The 23,517-nt window shown below is 37.5% G+C and overlaps 2 protein-coding genes across 5 annotated transcripts in view; one reads left to right on the top strand and one right to left on the bottom strand.

Annotated features, from left to right (window-relative positions):
* Positions 1-128: 128 nt before the first annotated feature.
* On the top strand, positions 129-14,868 carry Got2 (glutamate oxaloacetate transaminase 2). Its single transcript, XM_019046052.2, has 9 exons — positions 129-438; positions 2,433-2,589; positions 4,356-4,484; positions 6,782-7,003; positions 7,816-7,972; positions 8,594-8,692; positions 9,298-9,463; positions 11,277-11,427; positions 13,107-14,868. The coding sequence occupies exons 1-9, from the start codon at positions 353-355 to the stop codon at positions 13,227-13,229; spliced, it is 1,290 nt and encodes a 429-aa protein (XP_018901597.2). The 5' UTR covers positions 129-352; the 3' UTR covers positions 13,230-14,868.
* Positions 14,869-20,771: 5,903 nt separating this feature from the next.
* LOC109033434 (ATP-binding cassette sub-family G member 1) overlaps positions 20,772-23,517 on the bottom strand; it is a 139,547-nt gene continuing 136,801 nt past the window's right edge. For all 4 annotated transcript variants that reach the window (XM_072299356.1, XM_072299355.1, XM_072299358.1 and 1 more), the window contains one exon: positions 20,772-23,501. In XM_072299356.1, coding sequence (XP_072155457.1) covers positions 23,160-23,501 — 342 coding nt within the window. In that variant the 3' untranslated portion in view covers positions 20,772-23,159. The remainder of the gene's footprint in view (positions 23,502-23,517) is intronic.

The following is a 23,517-nucleotide window of genomic DNA, read 5'->3' as shown; positions in this document are numbered from 1 at the left end:
AATGTACTTCTTTCAAATTTGCAAGTACGTTTGTTTACATACGTTCCTGGTTTTTAAAGTTTCAATTTGGCAGCTATGTTCCATGTAATGCACCTCCAGTTTTCAGCTCTCTCCCTCCCTCCGCACCGTTTCACTGATAAGTGATAAGTGATAAGTTTCGTGCGCTTCGTGACATTTTTGTGATAAGTGGAAATCACCGAGCTCCTCTCCTCGTTGGCGTGATAAGTAACGATCAGTTTAAAAAAAACCCTCATCATACTCTCTCTTTTCTAGTGCATTCCGATTTCCGCGCAGTGCGGTTCTCGCCGGTGTTTTATCAACGTGCAGTTATAGAAGTGTTTCATCCAAAATCATGGCTTCTGCATCATTCTCCCTGTCCTCAGCGTGTTTCAAGTTACTTTCTAAGCAGCCGGCTGTTGTAACTCTTCAAAGAAATAAGTAAGTTTTCTCTGGATTTAAAATGCTCATACCCTACTTTTTTTGCTGAATCTATAATGATGAAATTTGGTGAGCCTAGCCCTCATCAAAATGCTCTCCTGAGTCCTGACAGCGCGTCAGGAAGCAGTTGGGATCGTAGAGTTGAGAATTCCTCAGATTTCCTCTTTATTGCATGCCCCCATGCACCCTGCTTGCTTTGTTGCTGAGATCATTCGCACCCTCACACGCCTGAGGAGCAGCTGTGAACCCTGGTAACGTTACCCAGTAGGCGAGATTCACACCCGTGAGGTGCAAGACCATCTTGCTTCGTAAAAGTCCTTCTGTCCATGCTGAGCTCCTGCTTCAACCCTTTATTCCCTTGAGGCATGAGAATATATGTATTGCTGACACAGAGTCGTAATGTAAGTGGGAGAGCTGGCGCCACTTCTGAGCATTCTCCAGGTCCCGAATTCTGAGACTCCTGTGTGACTCGGGGGTCACTTTTTCAATACATGATTGATTGCTTTCGACACACGGGTACCGGGCCATCCGATGTAAACAAAGAAGATAGAAATTACCATGCATTCTACACTGCCATTTTGTATCGAACATGTTTCGAAAAAGTGACTGAAGCTTGGCACACATTGGGCTCGGAACTCATCGAGCAGAACATGGCCCCAGCTCTCCCATTTATATTACAACTCTATATACTCGATGATTGCTGGCAAAAACGGCTGCCAGCTATGGTTCTTTTTCAGGAATTTAATCCACCCGGTGGCTGCTGGCTCAAAAAATCTTTCAAACTTTCACATTGAGAGTGACATTAATGAGCGCTCAGGCTCACCTCCAGCTTCCTGCCTTTCCTTTAAAATTGTAGGAGCTGTCTTGGCCAAAAAGCCCACTTTTTAAGAGCCTCATTATTTTTTGTCTACTCCACACGCTTTGCACTGTGTTTCTGTCTCATTTTCGAATCCTATCGTTCTTGGGCTGAGGGTGCTACCTACTACCTACTGCTTTGCAATTGTTAGTTTGAAAGAATTGACAAGGTGTCTCAACCTTTTTAGGTGGAACGATGGCCCAGCCCTTCAAAGCTTAGGCGCATTTGTTGCATGTCGCCTGGGGAAGGCAGAACATTCTCCACCTTTATTTGCTTTATTGTGAACCTTCCTTCATGTTTTTTAAAGGATATTCACTCCATGGTTTTCCCTAAAAGTTTCTGAGAATTTTGTTCTATTTTCTTCCGTAAAATAAACAATATGGTGAAATTTTTAAATACTGCAACAGAGTTAGAAGTGTCATTATATAAGTTGACATTCTTTTACTTTTGGTTTGCAGGCGCTGACGACAAATTTACAACTCTGCACATAGCGTCGTTTGCTACTATCCACCTTGAAAACATCCGTCTCATGAGTGTATTGTGAATAAACTACTCATCAGTTATGATCTGTGACCTTTATGTGAGTGTGGTTTCTGTGTGGCTATAAATTAAAGCATTACACGGTTTGAAAGTATTGAAAAACCTCTCCAAGCTGAAGTTAGTTTGATACCTTGCTCCTGCGAAAGTCTGATGTTTTCATGTGGATAGTAGTATTGCAAAACCGCCTTCAAACCGAAAGTAAGCAAATGTCAACTTATCTGACGACATCCCTATGTACTTTCCACCTGGAAACTAAATCGTAAGGATGAAGTCACCCAGATATTTGTGCATAATGCCTATTCTGAGTACTGCATTTGAGTATGAGCAATGCAGCGGTGAGGCCAGGAAAATTGCATGCACCCTCTCATTTAAAGGCAAATAATCTGTTACAAAAAGAAATAAAGAAACAGAAGTAAATGTTCATTATTAGAAATATTTAAATGAAATTTTTCCAGGCTGTATGTTTATGTTCAAGGGGAGTACCTGAATGAAAAATCAACGTTTCTTACATTCTTATGTTGCCCACACACTTTGACTCGCATGTTTTTTAATACCTGTACCGTTTTATTGAGGTTCTTATAACAAAATTTTCTTTCAGTGGATGGTGGAGCGGTGTTGAGATGGGACCCCCTGATGCCATTCTAGGAGTTACGGAGGCCTTCAAAAAGGATACAAACCCTAAAAAAATCAACCTGGGTGTTGGTGCTTATCGAGATGATAATGGAAAGCCATATGTTCTCCCAAGTGTTCGCACGGTCAGTTTACTTATTAGTTCACCTTTTATATTTTGTATATATTTGTCTTCAAAGCTGTGAATCATTTTTGAGGGTCATATATTCAAATTTTTTAGTCAACTTATGAGGGAAAATATTCTTCTCAGAAGGCTCCAAAAGTAACCATTTTTATTATGGTAATTTCTTGCGAACACGCAAAATATGGGGTTAGTAATTCCTATTTCTTCCAACTTAATTTTTATATCATGTAGGTACCTGCAGTGATGTATGACTCCTACTTCTTAACATCACTGCAAAAAATTGTAAATTTTTCCTAAAGGAATGACCCAAGTTTTTTAGTTTCATTTTGCTCTTGTTCATAAGTTAGTGTGATAGGAGTGTATTTTGAGAATCTTGATCGGATGGTTATCTCATCATCGGTAGGTATGAGCTCTTATAACCCCCCTTCCCCTTTTAAGTGGATGTCTCTCACGATCTTATATTAAAAGAAGAGTACTTTGATCTGTGGGATCTTCCGTCATCAATTCTTATTTGTATTTTTATCATCTTAAATCCATTCCTCTGTCATTCCGTTGTTTTTCATTTCACTTGTAAATACGAGATAAAACTCATCTCTTTGATAAGATTGTTTTTACTGAATAATTAGGATAGGTAACTAACAGCTCTGAAGACTTAAAATCCCTGTTTAAAGTTTCATTAAACATTTGGGTAGTTAGATCTTGATTTCTTCATTTCTAAGTATGTCTTTCAATCTATTTACTGTAGTAAATCTTGAAGGGATTTGTAGGAGTTTCTCTGTTCCTAATCTAATATTCTGAGGCAAAAAATATGAATCTCTGTAAGCTTGCGTTAATGGATTTGGCTGCTCAATAATGAGCTCAGACCCTCCTATCCCGAAGGGGAATGTGATGAAATTGGGGCTGAAGACCTTCCCATTTCAACTTCTAGCTGTAAAATGTGATTGATGTGAGAAAATGAAATTTTTCCTCAAATGTTTGTTTTGCTTATTAGTAACCTATTTAAAATTTAAAAAAATCGTTTTGGGATGGGTGCTCATTGTCAGTTATTTGAAAGAAACAACATTTTTACTGCTGGACCAGTCGTGGTAGAAATTGTATTCGCAATCGTTTGTAGTTTAATTGCATTTTTAACCAATACTTAGTAACAAAATTGTTATGGTGAAGTTTGATTTTCTCACATGTATCAAATGGCTACTCATAAGAGGAAACACAAAAAAATGATCTACAATTTTAATCCTTATTTTTTTGAAGTTCATTCATTTTTGAAAGGTCATCACGAGGAGGGAAAAAATAGTAAAATCGTGTTATGGTTTGTCTATATTTGTTATCTCGCCAACCAATACACATTTTTATCAGTGGAGGTATTCAGCAAATCAATTATGATTTAATGAGTTGATTATTATCTGTTGTGATTAATTTTTATCATGCAGGATTATTTTTGGAGGATTTTTATAACATCTACTTGGTGCCTGATAATGTGTGAAAATTGATACAATTTTATCATAATTTTTTATTTCTTTTATTAACCTTATTCCAGAGACATTTGTCAGTTTTTTGTTGCCTCCTTTCCGGTATGGCTTTTCCTTTGACAGAGGTACCTTAGATGCAATATCAACTTGGATGCATGCATCAAAAAGTCACCGTTTACCTCCTGCGAGACAAATTTTTGTATTTTTCTCTTTCAACCTTAAATTCAAGCCTTTCCAACTTTTTTCATTTCGTCTGCCAGGATTGCTTTGATAGTGTTTATTCTCTCTCAATTTTCAGGCTGAAGAGAATATCATCCAAAAGAAGTATGACAAAGAATACTGTCCAATTTCAGGTACTGCTGATTTTTGTGATCTCTCCATAAAATTAGCATTAGGAGATGACAGTCCTGTTGTTAGTGAAGGCCTTGTAAGTATCTTAGATTTTTTACTGTTTCCTTTTTCCATACTAATTTTATAGGAAAATATATAGTCAGGATAGGTTAGATCAGTTTCAGGACTTAAGCTTAAAAATAATCAAAACCCTTTCGTCACATTTTCCTTCAAAGACTCTCCAATGTTTAGTCTCCATTTCCTTTGTATTTTTGCAGGTCCCTCTGTTGGTCTGTACTGCCGTGCCAAGAAAAAACGCCATATAAACCTTCAGGTGTTGCCAAATTTCCTTTGATAAAACACAAATTTCCTGGTAAACTTATGAATATTTGTCTCCCAATTTTTCAGACGATTTTGTTTGCAATTTCACCTAAAGCTCCTGAAAATTTCAAAGAAAATTATTCACAAGTTTCCCTAAAAATAAGCATTTTTTCGAAGGAAATTTGGCAACTCCCGAATGTTCATACGGCGTTTTTCCTTAGCACGGCAGTGCAGTGCTGCTAGCAAGCCCCCTCCCCATAGGACCCTTTCATAGACAATGACTTGCATGATTTGATAGGATTCTGTGGTATACAATAAATTTCTAAAAAAACATATATTAAGATGGAATTTCTGTATGATTGTTGCCTTTTCTTCTTTAGGTCTCCAACTAACAATTCAACTTTCATACCAAAAACCAACTAGGAGATATGTTGCATCTACGTATGAAAACAGACTTTTTAATGCTCTATTTTTATAGTATTTTGCAATGAAACTGTTCTGTAATTTTGGAAAGGAAGTTCTAGCGTAAGCTGTGTGAACTTTGATCCTCCCATCTCAAAAGGCAGAGACAGCCTCAGGGGAGGTGGGAGGGATGTATCGGTGAGAGGAAGTGCTCATTAAATCTTGATAAGTAGGTCGATGTATTAGGAACAGGCTGATTATACAGAGACCTATTTTCCTGGAAAGCAGGATAGATCCATCTGAATATTCCCCCATTTCTCATAAATATTGCAACACATGGGACAACTGTACTTTTCCCCCTCGCTTTGTCACCAATTGCCTGTATTGTCCATGGATGCTCTTATTCCTATTTTGGTTCAGACTGTTTTAATGTGATATTGTCAGTCAACTCATTTTTCGGCCATTAATGATATTGCCTCTTTTACTTAACTGTATTCCATTGATTTTCAAAAGAATATAGGCAGCATTATGCAGAAAAAAATCAACTGTATGATAAGAAAGTGGTCTGCTCAATGAGAATTTTTAGTAAGATTTCACATCAATTTCTGTTCAAGCAGTTTTTGTACCTAACGTTTCTATTTCTATTTCTTGTGTTTATTCATTTTCTCATCACAATTGCAAACTCTTTCCAAAAATTCAGTAACAAAGGATGCGAAAGCTCAACCGAGAATGAGAAAAAGCATGGAGCTAGAGCTTGAACAAAGGCTAACATAGTGTTAAGTAAATTATATTATTTAAACAATGAAATGAAAATAGTCTGATGGATAACTCAACAAAAACGATCAAAATTAGAGATCACTAAAATTTCAATGAATTATTAGATTTTTAGTATTTGTGGATTTTTGATGGAGAAAGTTTAATTTGATAGGATATCATCTTTTCTGTATACTATAATTTACTGCATAACATACCATTACCATATACCTTTCTCAGTGAAATGGTCACTCATTGCTCTCTGGAAAAGAAAAGAAAAAATAAATAAATGAAATGAAAAGACAGGACGGAACTAAGTCATGTTTGGTTCCTTATAGATTTCTAAACAGAAGAATTAATCCAGGGAAAATCTTGAGTGCAGAGCGCACATTGATTAACATTAAAGTAACAACTTAATCCAGGGGAAGGCTGCTGCAGGATACACAAAATTTAAAAGATAAAAAATCAAATAAAAAAATGAAACATTTTGAGGAGAGTCGAGGTTTCGCAATAACAGTAGATCGAAGACTTATTGCCCTTAATTTTGTTTTCTGGTTGAAAATTAGTTGTATCTTAAACGTCCTGGTTTTTGGTGTAATTTTTTGCCCTTTGTGTTACGGATTCTACCTTAGCGTTTCCCTAGATTTAGTTGTTACTTTACTGTGGTTTTTGACTGATCAAGTCGCTCTTCATTGATAAATATTGGCTCTTGTGAAGAATCCTACTGACAACTTGGGACACAAACCTCTTGTCTCCTAACAAATTTGGTTCTTTTCCACTAAATACAGCTCAAATGAGGTTGCTATTATCTGTTCGGAAATAAGCTTCCTTACAAGTGAAACATTTTTATCCTGCCAATGAAGGAAGACCGTATAAAACTGCTCTCCTTTTTACTATTTGCTTTATGTGTGATTGCAGAATGCAACGGTACAAGGAATTTCTGGAACTGGGTCTTTGCGTATCGGAGGAGCCTTCCTGGCAAAGTTTTTCCCTGGCGCTAAAGACATCTACCTCCCAACTCCATCATGGGGGAACCACACGCCTATTTTCAAACACTCTGGATTAAATGTTAAAAGCTACCGCTACTATGAACCCAGCACTTGTGGTTTCGATTTTAACGGTGCACTAGAAGACATTAACGTAAGACTTTTACAATTCTCACTAAGACTTTTCCATAATTTAGGTTGCACCTAAGGAAAATTAGACAGTATAGAAAAAACCCTTTTGGGAGGATACTGTGAAAATATTGAGTAATATGTCCTACAAAAATTACAATCCAACATTACAGAGAGTATAACTATAATTTCGCAATTTTCAATCATCTGTTCGGAAAGTTGAACATACCAAATGTGCCTAGTTTTTACAGCAATCATACAAAAAACCATTTCAACCAATCATCTGACAAGTTAGAACAGGTTTGAACAAATTGTTGAACCTGCATCAGACTCAAAAATTGAGCTTTTTTTGTTCTGGGTGGATCATTAAGAATTGAAATTTTACCTTTTTTCTAGTTTTTACAGAATATTTGATAGGATTTGATCACATCTTATGGCACTTGGTGTCAAATTTCTTATCATAACTTCTCCCAATGTTATTCCCTGAAAAAAAAGTAATAAAATAAAAAATAAATAAAGACAGTTTTCTACTCTGGTTTATTTTGCTTTGGAATGACCCTAAACTTTCGTAACTCATCGGAGTCGATGTGTATAATTAACTCATCGTATTTTATCCTTTATAGTTTCCATTTTTTTTCTATCTTCACAAAACCAGAGTCCAAGCGATGTAAGGCGTAGCCCTGGTGAGTGGAAAGTCTCTTTTCTTTCCTTTTATATTTTGTTTTATTTTACTTTGAAGTAGTGCAGTTTTTTGTAAAAGAAAGGGAAATCAAATTGAATTAATTACTTTCAAACGTTTATGAACACAATTTACATCGTAAATATTCTTTTTTACAGGCCATTCCTGAAAATTCCATAATTCTTCTGCATGCTTGTGCTCACAATCCTACAGGCGTTGATCCAAAGCCAGAGCAGTGGAAAGAATTGTCAGAAGTTGTTAAAAAGAGGAAACTGTTCCCCTTCTTTGACATGGCTTACCAAGGCTTTGCTTCTGGTAAGTCTCCTTTCGTGTCAGTATTCTGTCAAGAATTGACTCAAGGCAGTAAAATTATTCTACCTAAGGTGTCAAGAAACCTTAACTCTGTGAACTCATATTATTTTTCAGGGTTATTCCTCCTGTGCTTGTATTTATACACCTGGCGATCCTGTTGACTGTAAGCCAATACTCAAGTGCAAAACAAACTAACAAAAATGATCTGCCAGTTTCTGCTAGCAGAAAAAAGTGAACTGAAGATCTTTGATAGGTTACTAACATGCCGGCAGAGTGCAGCACTTTATGTTTCCTCTTTACTTTTCGCTGCAATTAGGTGGACTCTCGAGCGCAAACTGTCAAGCTAATATGTTGACTTGGCGTCAACACCCAAGCACCAAGGGTTGATCTTTGCTTGAAATTTCTTAATTGAGTGATCGTGAGCCAATGATCAATTCATTTGGTTATCCAGAGATGTTAGTCTCTGGGGCAGGGGAATCACCAGATGATGTACTTGTGTTTACCAGAATATTAGATGTAGGTATATTTACTAGACCCTCTCAATAAAATAATTTGTTTACCATTAGTTCCACAATCCCTATGTGGCTTGATAGGTATACTTCTAACATTTTGTTTTTCTTGCAGGTGATGTGGTAGGTGATGCTTTTGCCGTTAGGTATTTTCTAAGTCAAGGACACCACATAGCTCTAGCCCAGTCTTACGCTAAAAATATGGGTCTTTATGGTGAGATTCTTCAGATTTCAATTATTTATTGATATCTAGGTACATTCTCAAATATTTCCATAGCTGAAATTTTGAAAAATTCAATGATAAAACCAGGAATGCAAAAAATACTCATCACAAGCCTGCCGAGGACTGTAAAAATCCGGAAAGACCCCGAATTTGTGAAAAGACCTGAATAATGTTGAAAGGGGAACAAATTTTTCAAGGGTTATAAGCTTTCCTCATTTTTTTTTCAGTCTGTTCAGAGCTTTACGATCTTTTAGACTTTAACTTCTATTCTCAGAACTTTTAAGAGCAATGTACAGAAGTTTACGTAACAAACGAGTCTGCAAGCATTTTAGCTCATTCATTGAAAAGAGTGTGTGAATATTGAGTGTTCTGAAGAATTTTTTAGTATCATTATTATTTTCATTGTAATACCTCTCAAGTTGGCCAGAAATTACAGACATTACTAGGATGGAAAATTCCCATCAATAGTCTTTTCTCCAGAACTGATATTTCTCTTTCCTTCTGTGGTCAGCTCAGTTGTCAGATTTCATTTCAGAGCCCTGATTCCATCTGGCTCTTAAATTTGTGCTCTAATCCTGGTTCTTTTTTCCCTTCAGGTGAGAGAGTTGGTGCTTTTACACTCACTGGAGGGTCAAAGGAAGAAGCAGCTAGAGTATTGTCTCAGGTGAAAATTTTGATTCGACCAATGTATTCAAACCCACCCATCAATGGTGCTCGCCTCGTCACAGAAATCCTTGGCAATGCTGACCTGAAAGCCCAATGGTAAGATATTGGAGAAGTTTTCTTGATAGGGAACCTCTGGAAGCTCACAATTAGCACCTATCTATGATGAAACTCCCAAACCACGCATTTTGTTTGCGGTGTTTAAAATATCCACTCCTATTTTATTTTTCTAATGGAGAAAAGATCAACATCATTCCTTGAAGTTTTCACAAAATTTTCTTTGTCCAGAGAAGAAAAATTACGGTAGTTTTTAAGAAATACCTTTGACTAATTTTACACCCAAAGAATGAAGTACGTATGACAGGAAGTCTGCAATGTTTCAAACTGCAATACATGGTTCGGAGTTTTATTGTCACTATGTTTTTAGTGCAACTGCAGTCTTTACTGGAGTATTGTAAATCATGCAGGACACTCACAAGCATGAAGTCATTGATAAAATTGTGTACATCTGTTTTTGGATAGGAAAAATTTCATCCTGTGTTAACCTGGACTCAGATAATGCGGACCTTCAGCTATAAGAAAGCATTATATTTATTTGTAACTGTCTGCAAGACAAAGAGGTGCTGAAAAACACAAAATCGAGCTGATGATACTACTGAATGAATTTCTTACAAGAATTTTGGTTTTACAAATGTCCCAACATCTCAAATCAACCCCTAGGCCTTGTCTTGACGGGACGTTTTCATGGGATTTGTTCCAAGTTCGAATTGCAGGAATGAAACTTCTGGGATTTTTCGCAGTTACTGTCTCCACGGGACGGGGCTCTTACAGTCCAAGGGGCTCACACGGACAAGTTTGTGCATGAAAATAACTTAATAAAAATTGAGTATTTAACCGGGATTAAAATAATAATTGAACATGATCGACAATGGGCCTGTTGCAAACTTTTGCTAGAGCAAAACTAAGAGTTGTTTCCTGCAGATAATGCCTCAAAAATCACGATGAGCGCATCGGCAAAGTCTGAAATGCACTCATAACTTAGCAATCTGCGTAAGAAATTTGCGGTTTTTTGAGCTTCCCGCTTCGAAAACGATACTACGGTACAGGTGAACATTTTGTTAGAGGAGTCGTTCCATTGGCGACAATATTCATCATGGCCTACGCCAGTCCGCCAAAACACGTGTGATGGGACGAGATAACACCTGAACAGGATTAAACCATATAACAATCGGCGTGTTTACGTTCATATTTTCCTCGCCCGCCTTAATTGACCTTGAACTCTCCTCGAATTACGCGAGGAACTGCGCAAGCGTCGGCCATGATGAATATTGCCGACGATGGAGCGACTCCTCTAACAAAATGTTCACCTGTGCAGTAGTATCGTTTTTGAAGCGGGAAGCTCAAAATGACGCAAATTTCTTACGCAGATTGTGAACTTATGAATGCATTTCAGACTTTGCCGATGCGCTCATCGTGATTTTTGAGGCATTATCTATAGGAAACAACTCTTCATTCTGCTCTAGCAAAAGTTTGCAACAGGCCCATTGTACACATTATTTTAACCCAACAAATACGAACAATAGAGTGACCAAAAAAATATCGCACAGTTCGCTTTCACTTCTTCTTCCCCTCTCAGTTGGTTTTAGGGGTAGGTACAAGGACCATACTTGGCACCGGAAAAAATATTGACTAGCCCAATATTTCTCTGGGTACTAGGACTTCCTGGCCTTCATAAGTGGGATTTTTCCCTGGGACAAATCCTGTGAAATGACCCTTGGAGACAAGGCCTTAATTTTGATGACGTAAAGGTTGCAGTGGATGAAAAAAAAAAAAAAAAAACAGTGATCACAGATTTTTAAGCTCTGTATGACATTGTTCTCAACTTTTGAGTAATGGGTTTCAATACTTTCAGGCTAAAAGAGGTGAAGGGAATGGCAGATCGTATTATCTCAGTCCGTCAGCAGCTGAAATCAAATCTAGAAAAGGAAGGTTCCACAAAGAATTGGAATCATATCACTGATCAAATTGGAATGTTCTGTTTCACTGGCTTACAAGCCCCTCAGGTACAATTTTTTATCTCTCTCTTCTACTTTGTCTTTTTCCTTTTCACCTGTTTCTTTATCTCACCTTAAAATTAATATTCATGAAGTAAATCAAGACTGAAAGGCATTTGGATCTCCTATGTCTGTGGTTTTGATGTTCGCAAAGGAGAAATGAAAATCTGAAGGGTCTTTTCTTTTTACTTCCTATGCTTTACTTTTTTACTAAGCATAGCACATAAAGGATCAAAGGACCCCGCTCAATCCATATGGGATTGTTTGCCCTGTTCGATTTTCGATTTTCTTATTGATTTAAACTTGTCTGTAAATGCTGATCAGAAGTCATCATTGCGTCAACTTCCTACAAGGCACTGTTTTTGCACAGTTCGCGTTTGAAAATTAAAAAATTACTCAAATAAATGAAGGCAGCGCGGTTAACAAGATCGGGAAACATCCCTCTATCTTTCAAAACGGGCTGAAAACGAGGGAAAAAGAGGAAAACTTCAGCGTGTTTAGGTACCACTACTATGCGGGATATTAGTCTTATCTCGGATTTCGCAAGCCTTTTACGTTTCACCGTCCAAATCAGTTCCTTTCCTCTCTCCCTCTTTCTTCCTTATTGCTCACCAGTTGTAGTTCCCCGTTAAATTGTGGCACTGCCTTCATTTATTCAAGTAATTATTGCAACTTCCATTACAGATTGTGCGAAAACGGTGCCTTGTAGAAAGTTGGCGCGATGATGAGTTTTAAGCAGCATCCATACTTACACAAGTATAAATCATAAAAAATTGAAAATCAAACAGGGCACACATTCCCATAAGGGGTGTGGGGATCCTTCAGCATAGCCGTAATAAGAATCCTCGATAAAACCTCAGTTGACGCCCATTCTAGATGTTTGTTGACAAAGATTACTTTGCTTCAAGTAGTTTTGTGAGCACAATCACTTAATTACTTTTAGTTTTTTTGCCAACTTTTGCTAGAATTCAGTTATATATTGAAATTCTCACTGAAGAGGGAAAAAATTCATGCGAGCAAATCCTCCTCACAGTATCATGCTACTTGGTGCAACACTAGTTTTGACCCATCAGAGAAACTGCAGACTCGATTCAGGTCTAATTGGACCCATCATCAGTCCAGAGCCTTTGATTTTCTGCTTCCAAGTTCGGTGAGGTCTTGAAAACCAGTCTGAAACTTGGGCATGCGGTTGCAGTTGCAAGCGAATTTACAGCTTACTTGTAAGGGAATTATCTAAACAGCTCCAAAATGCCAAGGCAAAGCGGTGTTGTGACAAGAGGGTTTGTGCGCACCAGTTGTTTAGATGTTATGAGTTTTTTGGTCAATGTGCGCTAGAATTCAGTTTAAAACCGAAAATCTCATCGCAGAGGGAAAAAACTCATGTAGCATAATTCTTTGAATGAAATTTTGCTGGCATGAGTTCTTTCCCTCAACAAAGAGAATTTCAATTTTAAACTGAATGCCAGCGCACACTGGCAGAAAAACCAACGGCATCTAGAGATTACTTCGGTAAAAATGTTTAATAAAGTTTGGTTCGGCATTTGATAGGGACTTTAAAACCCTAAAAGTTTACATGAATATAGCACATTTGTCCATAACTTTGCTTTTCTATCGAGAAAAGTGGAATCTAATTTTTAAGCTGAAGCCTAGTCCGATTACAACTGTCAAATTATTGCTTTGTGTTGCAGGTTGAAAGATTGGTCAAAGAATTTAGTGTCTACCTCACAAAAGATGGTAGAATATCCATGGCTGGAGTAACCTCGAAAAACGTTGAGTACCTTGCTCATGCTGTTCACCAAGTCTCAAAATAACAAAAATATAACTGAACCAAAATTGCTCGAAACAAGCCAGAACCTACATGAGTGCTATCGAAATATTGCACCAAGCCTCAGCTTCCTCAGTGTCTGCTTACATCATCGAGCTAAATTCATTTCCAATTTCAAATGCACATTTATATTTTTAAATTATATTTCACAGTTATGGCCTTACATTCTCATGGAAGTATCAATTTACTAAGTTTTAATCATGAGGATTTTTAGCTCAAGGGAAAATAAAGAACAGTGATCTCATGGGAAAAATTGCCATTGTTAGGATTCTGGAATTTATTCCTGTTTTATACTTAAAGCCCTAAATCTTATTCATCTTTCACCAAGATCTATGTGAGACTTATTGTAGATGTTGAACAGATTGGTACTTAGAATCATTGAATTGTTTAAAGAATTTGTAATTGCTCGTTTCCATCAGAGTTTTAACTGAAACCACATCATTATTTTTTCCTCTGCTAAACATGTAATGTGAATATTAGTGGTAATGATAGCATCTCCAGAAAGTTGAAACTTTAACAAACTTCTTAAGACTACTTCAGACATTATTTAAATATTCAATTTGCTTAGTGACTGTGTTCCACTTTAACTCAAACTCATCTCTAAGAATTTGATCAAATGAAAACCAGGTACATTTTGATCAAGTGGAGCCTGTATTCACCATGAAATTTCAAGTGGGCTCAGTTCCTTATTTAATGATTTTTATCCTTTCATACCGCATTTATTTTACAGTTAGTTGTTTACTCAAGTTGTGAAATGGTTGTCATGCCAGTGATATTCTCTATTTAATCATTGCAGTATTTTTATTCTTCTACCTACCTTCTATGAATAATTTAAGGTCACTGCCAGTGCTTTTATATTTTATGCTCCAAAATTTCTGTGCCACCGCTCGCTCAAAAAATGTTTCTAGCTTCCTCAGGTGTCAGAACATTCCAAAAAATCATTGGGGATCAGTAATGAACATGAAGTGTCTGATATTATTTTTCCCATCCTGGAAAATGATTTTGGACTTTTCCTGCTCCGTTCTTGTTACCCTTGAGCAAACCTTTTCACCTATCAGTCCTTTTGGACACTCATGTTTTAATTAAGTAAGTGAATAATAAAGGAGATTTAATTTAAGCTGATGAAATTCATGTTTCCTATTAAGCCCAGACTATTTGAACAAGCTTAATATAAGATCTAATTTTAGAAATTAGGTGCTCTTTTGAAAGCTGCTATTAATTTTTTGTTTTTTCCAATTTTTCTCTCTTTTCCGAATATTTCAAGATATCATCCATCTCGAGACTGGTTGAATCTCTGTCTATTATCCTCTAGTCGAATTGACAAGAGCAAAATACTCAGCATCTACTTTAAGATAGTGCTTAGTGTCTAAATATGCAAAGTTATTTCAATTGACTATAAGTCTTTTTCTATTGTGTGCCCTGTTAAAAACAATTATTTTGTTCTATCATTGTTGGATGTTCTTTTACTATCTTTTTTCATTTATTTTTATATTCAGCTTTTTATTTCTTGTTATCTGTGCTTAAAAACATCACAGGGAAATTTTCGTTAAAGCTTGTCAAAAAGTATTCTATTCCGTTAGTCATAGTTGTATCAAAAAATAAATCAGCTTGTCTCAAAGACCCAATGATTTGTTTTACCTTTACTTTGATATTTACCTAATCCTATGAATATGACACCAAATTTTGATTGAAAGCACTCATTTAGAGGTTCATGGTGAGCAGTATGTGTACATATGTACTTTTAATTATGCTTTTGAGTTGAGAGAATTGCAAAATGCCTAATGAGAATTGAAAAATGCCGTAAAAGTTCACAACAGATCTCATTTACAACATCATCATCATTATCTAACCGAGAAAAACAGTTTATTTCCTCTGAGTGCTTTCTGTTTAAAACTGAAGTTGTAATTTTTAGGCGGCGAGAAGATCTTTTGGAAATTGACATTAGTTTGCAAAATGATGATTAGAGAAAACAAACATTGAATACCTATATTTTTATAATTTTTAATAATACAAAGTAAACAAGAGAGGTATGGTTTTTTTTTTGTTACCAATTTTAGTGAAGATCTTCTCTCAGACAAGTCGCAGTGATGGAAAATGAATATTATTAAATCAAAGAGTCCTGAATGGACAACTGAAGTATTGTCACTATAGTCGTTGTTGCATAAAACTGTAGGTATTAGAGGTGTAATTGAAGAGAGTTAAGCAAAGTAGTCACATTTACTGTGTAGTGTTGCAAAATCTCATCTTTTATTATAATATTTTGGAAGGAAACCAACCATCATTTTACTTAAAATTTTGTAAAAATAACCCTTGTACGGGTAAGAAAAATTGTAACCATTTTCGAGTGGGGTTGTTGATTTGTTTCCTTCCAAAAAATTAAAATATGAGATGAGATTTTGAAACACGAAAATGCGAATGTGACTGCTTAGCTCATATTTATTCAATTTTGTCAAAAAAAAGTTATATCGGTATTTCAAACATACCTCTTAGAGCAGGAAGTTTTATTTTTCTTGTCTTTGTTGAAAGGATCACCCTTTTTAAGATCCTCCTTTGCCAGTCAATCAGCCGAAGTTTATGTATCAGCATGCCGTAGATCCTCTAACAGGAAATACACCCTAGCTTGTCGGAATTTGACACTATCTTACAATATTGACGAATGATACTTAATGGAACACTATAATGTATTTCCCTCGGAGAATTCATTAAAATGCTGGACTCATGAAGTATTTCGGTCCGTGGAAAAATGATATCAGATTGTTAGAATGATGCTGTTTTTACCCTATCTGAGCTCATCAGGTACCCAAGTAGCACAGATTGCAATAAATAGCAGTTACATAGTAAAAATATTGCAATTCAACTGAGTGTTGTGTATGTTGCCTAGCTCCTATTTGAAGGGGCCCCATTTATTGAAACTTATTGCAATAAAATTGAAATAAGTTGTTATTTTTCATTGCATTGCATATTGCCTACCTTTTTGACGCATGGAGCTCATTTTGTTGATTATTTAAAATCGGCATAAATCGACTAAATCATATAAAAATATTGCAATTTGATGGTAAAAAAAAATTACAATGGTATTGAAATCAAATTGCAATTTAATTTCAATATTTTCGTTGCACTGTGCTACTTGGGTGGGTATATTTTTGTTACAAAAATATGTTGCATACAAACAGACTAAACGTTCGTAATCTTCCACCTGCCGTCAAATGATGAGGGGGGGGGGGGGGGGAATGCACTCCAAGTACGCTATCAATTATGATAAGAGCTCGAGCATTCCTCCCGCATGCACCTGGCCATGGTGAAAGTGGTCGGTGGATTTCTCATCACTCAATACCTACTGCTCATTCGAAGCTTTGTTTGTGATTTATTAACACCCCCATCGTCATTATCAACATCATTATTATAAACTTCGAAGGATTTCACTTTTTCATTCATTTCACCTTTTATTCCACTCCGGCGTTGCCAGATTGAGCGATAAATGTGAATATTCTACAAGGGTTTGAAATCATCTTAATTAATGTAGACTTCGAAGGTTTTCACTTTTTCATTCATTCCAGGGCCGGATTTACCCACTTGCCGCCCACAGGCCGCCTGTATTTTGCCGCCCCCTTCTCATTCGTTCTGAAACATCAATAAAAACCATCAAGTGAACGAGCCGGAGGGAGAGGGGAAGGGGTGCATCAGACTCGTACACTCGTGTTGGACACATTTGTCGCGAAAGCCCCTGCAAGACTACAAGCAAAAGTTCACGAAACTTGGAGCGAAAGTCAAGTTCCGTAAACCTATCTCTGTGTGGACAAGGCCTTCCATCCATAAGAAATGAAAGAACAAACATAAATATGGTTAAATAATTTTAACTTCCGCCGTCGCACCGCGCTGGCCGTACTGTATTTGGCGCAATGCGTGAAGTATTCCTACAATCTTGTAGGTATGAGCCGAGAGTCAAAACGCCTTCAATTTTTTGAACGCAATACGGACATCCGTCGAGGTTGTATAGTTGTATCAAGGCGCCGTAGCGAACGCGTCCCATTGTTTATCGATACAGACGAATATAAGTTGAGAGAGGAAAGTCATAATGCCTTCAATTTTATGCATACATATTTTTGGGCCAAGTGAGAGACGACGTTTCTCCATTTGCGACGTTGCAGACTTCCTTAGAAATTGTATTTTTCTTTCGAGAAGCTGGTCAAAATAAAACTTAAATTCTCCATGATTTTTCGTCTTCGATAGCAGAAGATTTGGTTCAAAATTTAAAGTCGTAAATTTGGATTGTTTCTCATGGGAGAGATGAAATAAGAACGGAAATTTTGAAACACCGCCATGGAGATACGTGGTCTTCGCACTTCAGTCGGTGCGATACGGACATCCATCAAGTTTAAATAGTTGCATCAAGTCCCCGTCACCGCCGACCAACGCGTCTGTCGATCGAATCAACTACACGTAGTACCTAAGCGCTATGTGTTTCACACCGACCGGCTGCTGCTGAACGCACTGTGTTTGACGCAATGTGTGCAGTATTCATGCAGTGTTGTAGGCGCTATGCATTTCACGCCGCCGACCGCTGCAGCTGCTGCTGACCGCACTCGGCGCACTGTGTTTGACACAATGCGTGAAGTATTCATGCAGTCTTGTAGGCGCTAATATGTGTTACATGCCAACCACCGCGTCGAGGGGTTCTCCTTTTCATCTCAAGTCCTGGTCATCATTGCTCTCTGCTCTGCGCCAATTTGTTGCGTGCTTGGCTTCTCTCTTAACTTGAATAATTAAAAGTGCTGTCTCTTGTATCACAGAAAGACGACAAAATTAGGAATTACAATACTATCAGGAAATGAGAGATATGGTCGCCTTCTCTCGTTTATAATATCTTTTCTGAATACGATTTTTTTTATATCTACATTTAAGAAAATTGCAAAATTTGAGGGGGGGGGGGGGCGGTGGTGGTTAGACAGTACAGACGCACGCTGTCTTTTTACCGCGTAACAGACAGCACATTTTCGGAATTTACCTACACAAAATTAATTGAGAAGTAGAGCAATAAATCATTCGAAAGCGTATTAATACGTAACCCTTTGAAGATTCTTGCGAAAAAATTCGAGTGATTATCATTTCTACTAAAAATATGACCGGTTGTCTGTTACGGCGACAAAACTATTCCAGTTATTGTGAAATCACCCAGTACATAATAGAATTTTCTCAAACATATTTACTAGACTTTTTTGTTTAAATTACAGTTTTTCCAGTAAAACTTGGAAATCATAACGATATGGCCAAAATTCGAAACCACGTACCTACCTCCGTTTGCGATGCTGCAGACTTTTTGGCACACTTCATTAGAGAGGCTTGGAGGATAAGGCTCACAAGTCCAGTTTTTAGCCGTTCCGAGAAATCGCGTTTGCGGTTTCGACATACTACATAGATCCTTACGGCAGAAAGAAAGTTCAAACTGACTTCTTGATGCTTAAAAATTAAAATTTAGATGCGGATTTGTCACAAAATATGCACTGAGACTGATTTTGCTTGAAATCATTACCTCCATTTCTTCAAAAACTGCACTTATGCGTTTTGTCCTCCAAGCCTCTCACTTCTTTGGAAAACTAGTAACGTAATTTTTTGGAAGCTTCCTTTATTTCTCTTCTCTGTTGGACGTAGAAGAATAGTTTTTATATATTTCAAACTGTGACGTTGTTTTGTTCCTCTTGGAAAAAATAAAATAGGAGTGGAGATTTTGAAACGCCGATAAGGAGATGCAGGGTTCCGCACTTGGACCATCTATACAACCACGTTTTTTTCGGCTCGGGATGATGTACAGATTTCCTATCGCATTCACAATATTCGGTAAAAGAATGGTCACGTTGGGTTCAAAATTCGTCGTCTCCCGGACGAAAGAACGTAACTCAATTCCAAGGTTGTCAAATTAACTTAAACAATCAATTTGTTTACAAGAAAGTACTTGTGGGATTTTCGTCCAAAATTGTTCTGATTTTTGAATGAGATCAGAGGAAAAATCAGTGAAATTTTCAGTATAAAATATCCAAGATTCTCCGAGTAAAAATGCAATGTCTGACGGAAAATTTGGCAACATTGAAATATAGTTACGTTCTATCGTGAGGGAAACGACGAATTGTGTGCGTTTTGTTTAGATCGTTCATCGAAAGAGCGCGTTAATAGTATCTGTCCATAAGAAACCGAAAAAGAGAATCCATGGAAAAGACGGCTCGTTAAATTATGTTAGAAGGAAACATTACAAATCGCATGCTCAGATACCTAGATCTTTCGCGATTCCGCGGATCCGCAAAGTTGCAGTTTACACTTTTTAACGAGGAATGCATTTTTTTTTCGGAAAATTGAAAATGTCAGTATGAAAATCAATTGAGGGGCTTGGAGGACAATGCGCATATAAGTGCAGTTTTGAAAAAACTGAGATATTATTGATTACAAGTAAAACTAGTCTTAAGGTGATTCGATGGACGCCATATTTTGTGTCAGAACGGCATGCGATATATCGCATCAATTGGTTCCATTTTTTCAGCTACTTGTCATTTTTCTCGAATTTTGAGATCGCAATTCTGTTGTCAGAAGAATAAAGACTCGCTTACCAATTTTAACAAAGAAATTCAACGTAAAAAAAGCGTGGTTTTTTTAGAGAGAAAACATCGCATTCGATACTGATATCGAAACTGCACTCGAACGAGATATTTCCTCTTTAAAAAAACCACACCTTTATTACGTTGAATGTCTTTGTCAAAATTGGCAAGTGAGTGCTTTTAGTCTCCTGACAACAGAATTGCGATCTCAAAATTGGTGAAAAATAACGAGTAGTAATTTCGAAACTTCAAACACGTATTTCTCGAAATAGCAAAAACTGCACTCATACGCCTTGTCCTCCAAGCCCTTCAATAATAGTTTACTTCATTGGTACAATAGGCAACGCCGGAATTAAGAGGATCCAGGCAGAAGAAGAGGCAGTCATAATTGAAGAGAAATGTGAAATGAGTGACACAGAGGGTGACCGTTTTTCATGCCTATCTCTTCACTCTTGCGAGCTCTGTTTTCTCCAGCAACCTTTTATTGTCAACGCTGGAGAACGAAGAACGAAGCGGTAGCGCCGCCGTTGAGAGCTAGAACTCCTTCAATTTTTTGGTATGCAATACGCGCATCCCTCAAGTTCGAATAGTTGTATCAAGGGGCTATACAATCATCGCCACCTGAAGAACCATTGAAGGAAGCATTGTGCATTTGTCGCTGCTAAGATTGGGCAGTTTTCGTTGTGTTGCTTTTATCAATCATGAAATTTCAAATTTCTATGTTTTTCTTCAAAAATATTCTAATTTTGTGAGGTAATTTTTCTGAATATTCCGTGCAGGGTGGAAATAATTTTTATTGGAGGGAAAGGAGTAAAAGGCTGAGGTTTATAGTTATCTCATTTCCTTCCCATCCTCTTAATTACCTCAAGGACACTTCGGCTGGAATTCATCATACCCTCGCTCAAAGGAGTATTGGGAAAATTGAACAAGAAAAACTCTTCATAAAAAACAAGGAAGAATATTTTATTTACAAATATTAAATAGAAAAAGGTTTCTCTCCTTTCTTTGACACGCAGGTGCAGATACTTTTGTACAAAAATAGAAATGCAAATCATGAAACCTAGCTTATAAGTAGTTTTGGGTGAGGTTCCCGCGATAGTTTGCCTTCTTATAGCGCTGAACCTCAAAACAATGTATAAAAGTTGATTTTAAGGGGGAAAGGGGGGGGGATAAAATAAATATAAAAAGATAGAAGTATATGTTCGGTTGGATGCGCACATTTTAATGTGCGCATCCAACCGAGTGTGCGCGACATGCGCAAAGTACATCTGTTAAATGGAATCATATCTACTCCTAAGCAAGGTTTCAACAGAAAAACTGTACATTATTACCTACACTAATTATTATAGCAGATGATTTCAGAATGGCAAGAATCCTTTGACACTGCAGGTAATACTGGGGGCAGGAAAAAAGGCAGAGTCTTATGAGCTTAGTAACTTTAGCAGGTAGGTAACTATAAATGAGTCAAATCTTACATCTACATCTGTACAAACTTTTTAACATTCACTCAGTTTCATTTCGAGTCAGGATGATATGTTTGAAAACCTATTTAATTCTATCTTAAACTTACGATGTTGAAGCAAAGGGATGACAGTTTATCTGAATTTATCTTTTTTCACTATCTCTCTAAGAAGGCAATCAATAAATATGGTTATAATCTTGAGAGTCGTGAATTAATAGGAAAATAAACAAATCCAGAACGCAGTTATTTTTCAATATCTCTATACAAAATATTTCAATTTGGTATAATCATAGATACAGGACGCTGGAGTGTCAAGATCGCTAGGTATAGAAAGAACCATATTTTTTGCAGTTGAAATATGTTCTGAGTTACCGTCCGGACAAAGTAAGTATGATACAATGAAATACCTAACATTTCAGAATTGAAGGGCATTTCCCAGAAATTTTCATGATAAAATGCATTTCAAGACTGCATTTCGAAGTTAATAAACCTATACTCATGGAAATTTAAGTAGAGCATAAAACACAAAAAAATACGATTTGAAAGAGATACATGGCCTATCTTGCCCTTCAAATTGTGACATGAAATCATTCCTTAATTTTTTCCTCATCACTGAATCGTCAATTTGGGAGGATGCATTCAAATTGGTAGGTAAGAAAAATGTATCTACGAAATCTAGAGATCGTTAGAGACATAACATCTAAAATTATTAAAACAACTTGGGGGAATATTGAAAGCTTAAATTAGATGCTCTCATAGAAGCGGTCCCAATTCTGCAGCGTTTGTGATGATCGAAATGTTTCAATCGGAATGTAGACTGAAAACATTTCAAGAAGCATTCCGGAAAGCCGTACTCTTATTCAAACGAATCAGCAAAAAATTACGGTTACCTATATAATGGTTGGTTGGCTGATTAAATTCAATATTTTAGCCAAAACTCAAACGCTTTCGCACGATTTATTTAACTGGAAGCCTCAAATCAAGAAGTCTCATTCACAGGTTAAGCGAGAAGCACGGACTCGTGCTTAATTGATGGATGACAGATCTCTGGCCTGATTTTGATAAAAAGAGAATGGACGACGAACAGAATTCACCATAAAAAGCTAACACCTATCAATTACTATTTTACACATTGCACTTGACATAGGATACCTAGAGATTTTCGGTAGATTCGTTGGTTTTTCTTTTCTTGATGGCTATGCGGTCACCCACAAATGAAGCGAAATATTTTGCCCCTTGCAATGCCGCATGTGGTAAATGACAGCATAAAGTTGTCGTGCTGACGTTAGTACGATATCACACTAATGGCAGACTAACGTCAGATTGCTATCGTATTCATGTCAGACTGACGCCAGTTCGACGGTTTGATAATATACTGACATCAAACTGACATCAGTTTTTATCTCAAGAAAGCGGGTGTTAGACTGCCTCGGGCCTGATCGGATTCATAAAGTAGTTTGATATATGAGCTTATTTCAATGAGTATGTCGCACACTTTAGTCTACAACGAGAACAAGAGTTCGTTTGAGAGAAAAGTGGCTAAAAAATCACGATGAGTGCATGAGGGAGGCCTGAAATTCACCTTTAACTTGTCGACCTGCGTAAGAAAGAACTCTTCTTCTCGCTGGAGCCAAAGTTTTTAACAAAAAGTGCCCCCATTTCCCGGGGCTAGTCCTGAAATCCGGAATTTTCGAGATTTTCCGGAATTTTCCCCGAAATTTCTGAAATTCCCGAAATGTCTCTGATCTCTACATTTTCCGGAACTTCACAGAAACCGGAACCAAAAAGTTCCGAATCCCGGAACTTTTGAGGGCCATGGAATGGGAGCGCTGGTAATAAACGGGGGCATTACGGGTAGGGCGGCTGTCGGCTAGTGGGAGCGGAGGCTCTTCTTGAGGGAGAAGAAGCTGGCGATGGTGACCATGAGGAGGAAGAGGGTGAGGGCGGCGACGTTGGGCCAATAGCGTCCGTCGACCATGCCGATCTCGTCGAAGGCGGTCTCGGGGAGTCGGTAGTGGCAGTACATCTCCGGGCACTCGAGAGGGCCGCGCCCGAAGCCGTAGACGGAGTTGACGAGGCCTTCCAGCCCGTAGCGCATGTACGAGACGAAGGAGACGTAGTAGAGCACCCGCGGCATGTGCGAGAAGAGCACCAGGAACCCGGCGAAGAGGATCGCCACGCAAGTCATGATCGAGCCGATGAACACTCCGTTCTGCCGAAATAAAACA

This window comes from Bemisia tabaci, chromosome 4 (assembly GCF_918797505.1).
Source record: "Bemisia tabaci chromosome 4, PGI_BMITA_v3".
Taxonomy (NCBI): domain Eukaryota; kingdom Metazoa; phylum Arthropoda; class Insecta; order Hemiptera; family Aleyrodidae; genus Bemisia; species Bemisia tabaci.
The sequence above is the reverse complement of the archived record's forward strand: the minus strand, read 5'-3'. Positions and strand labels throughout refer to the sequence as shown.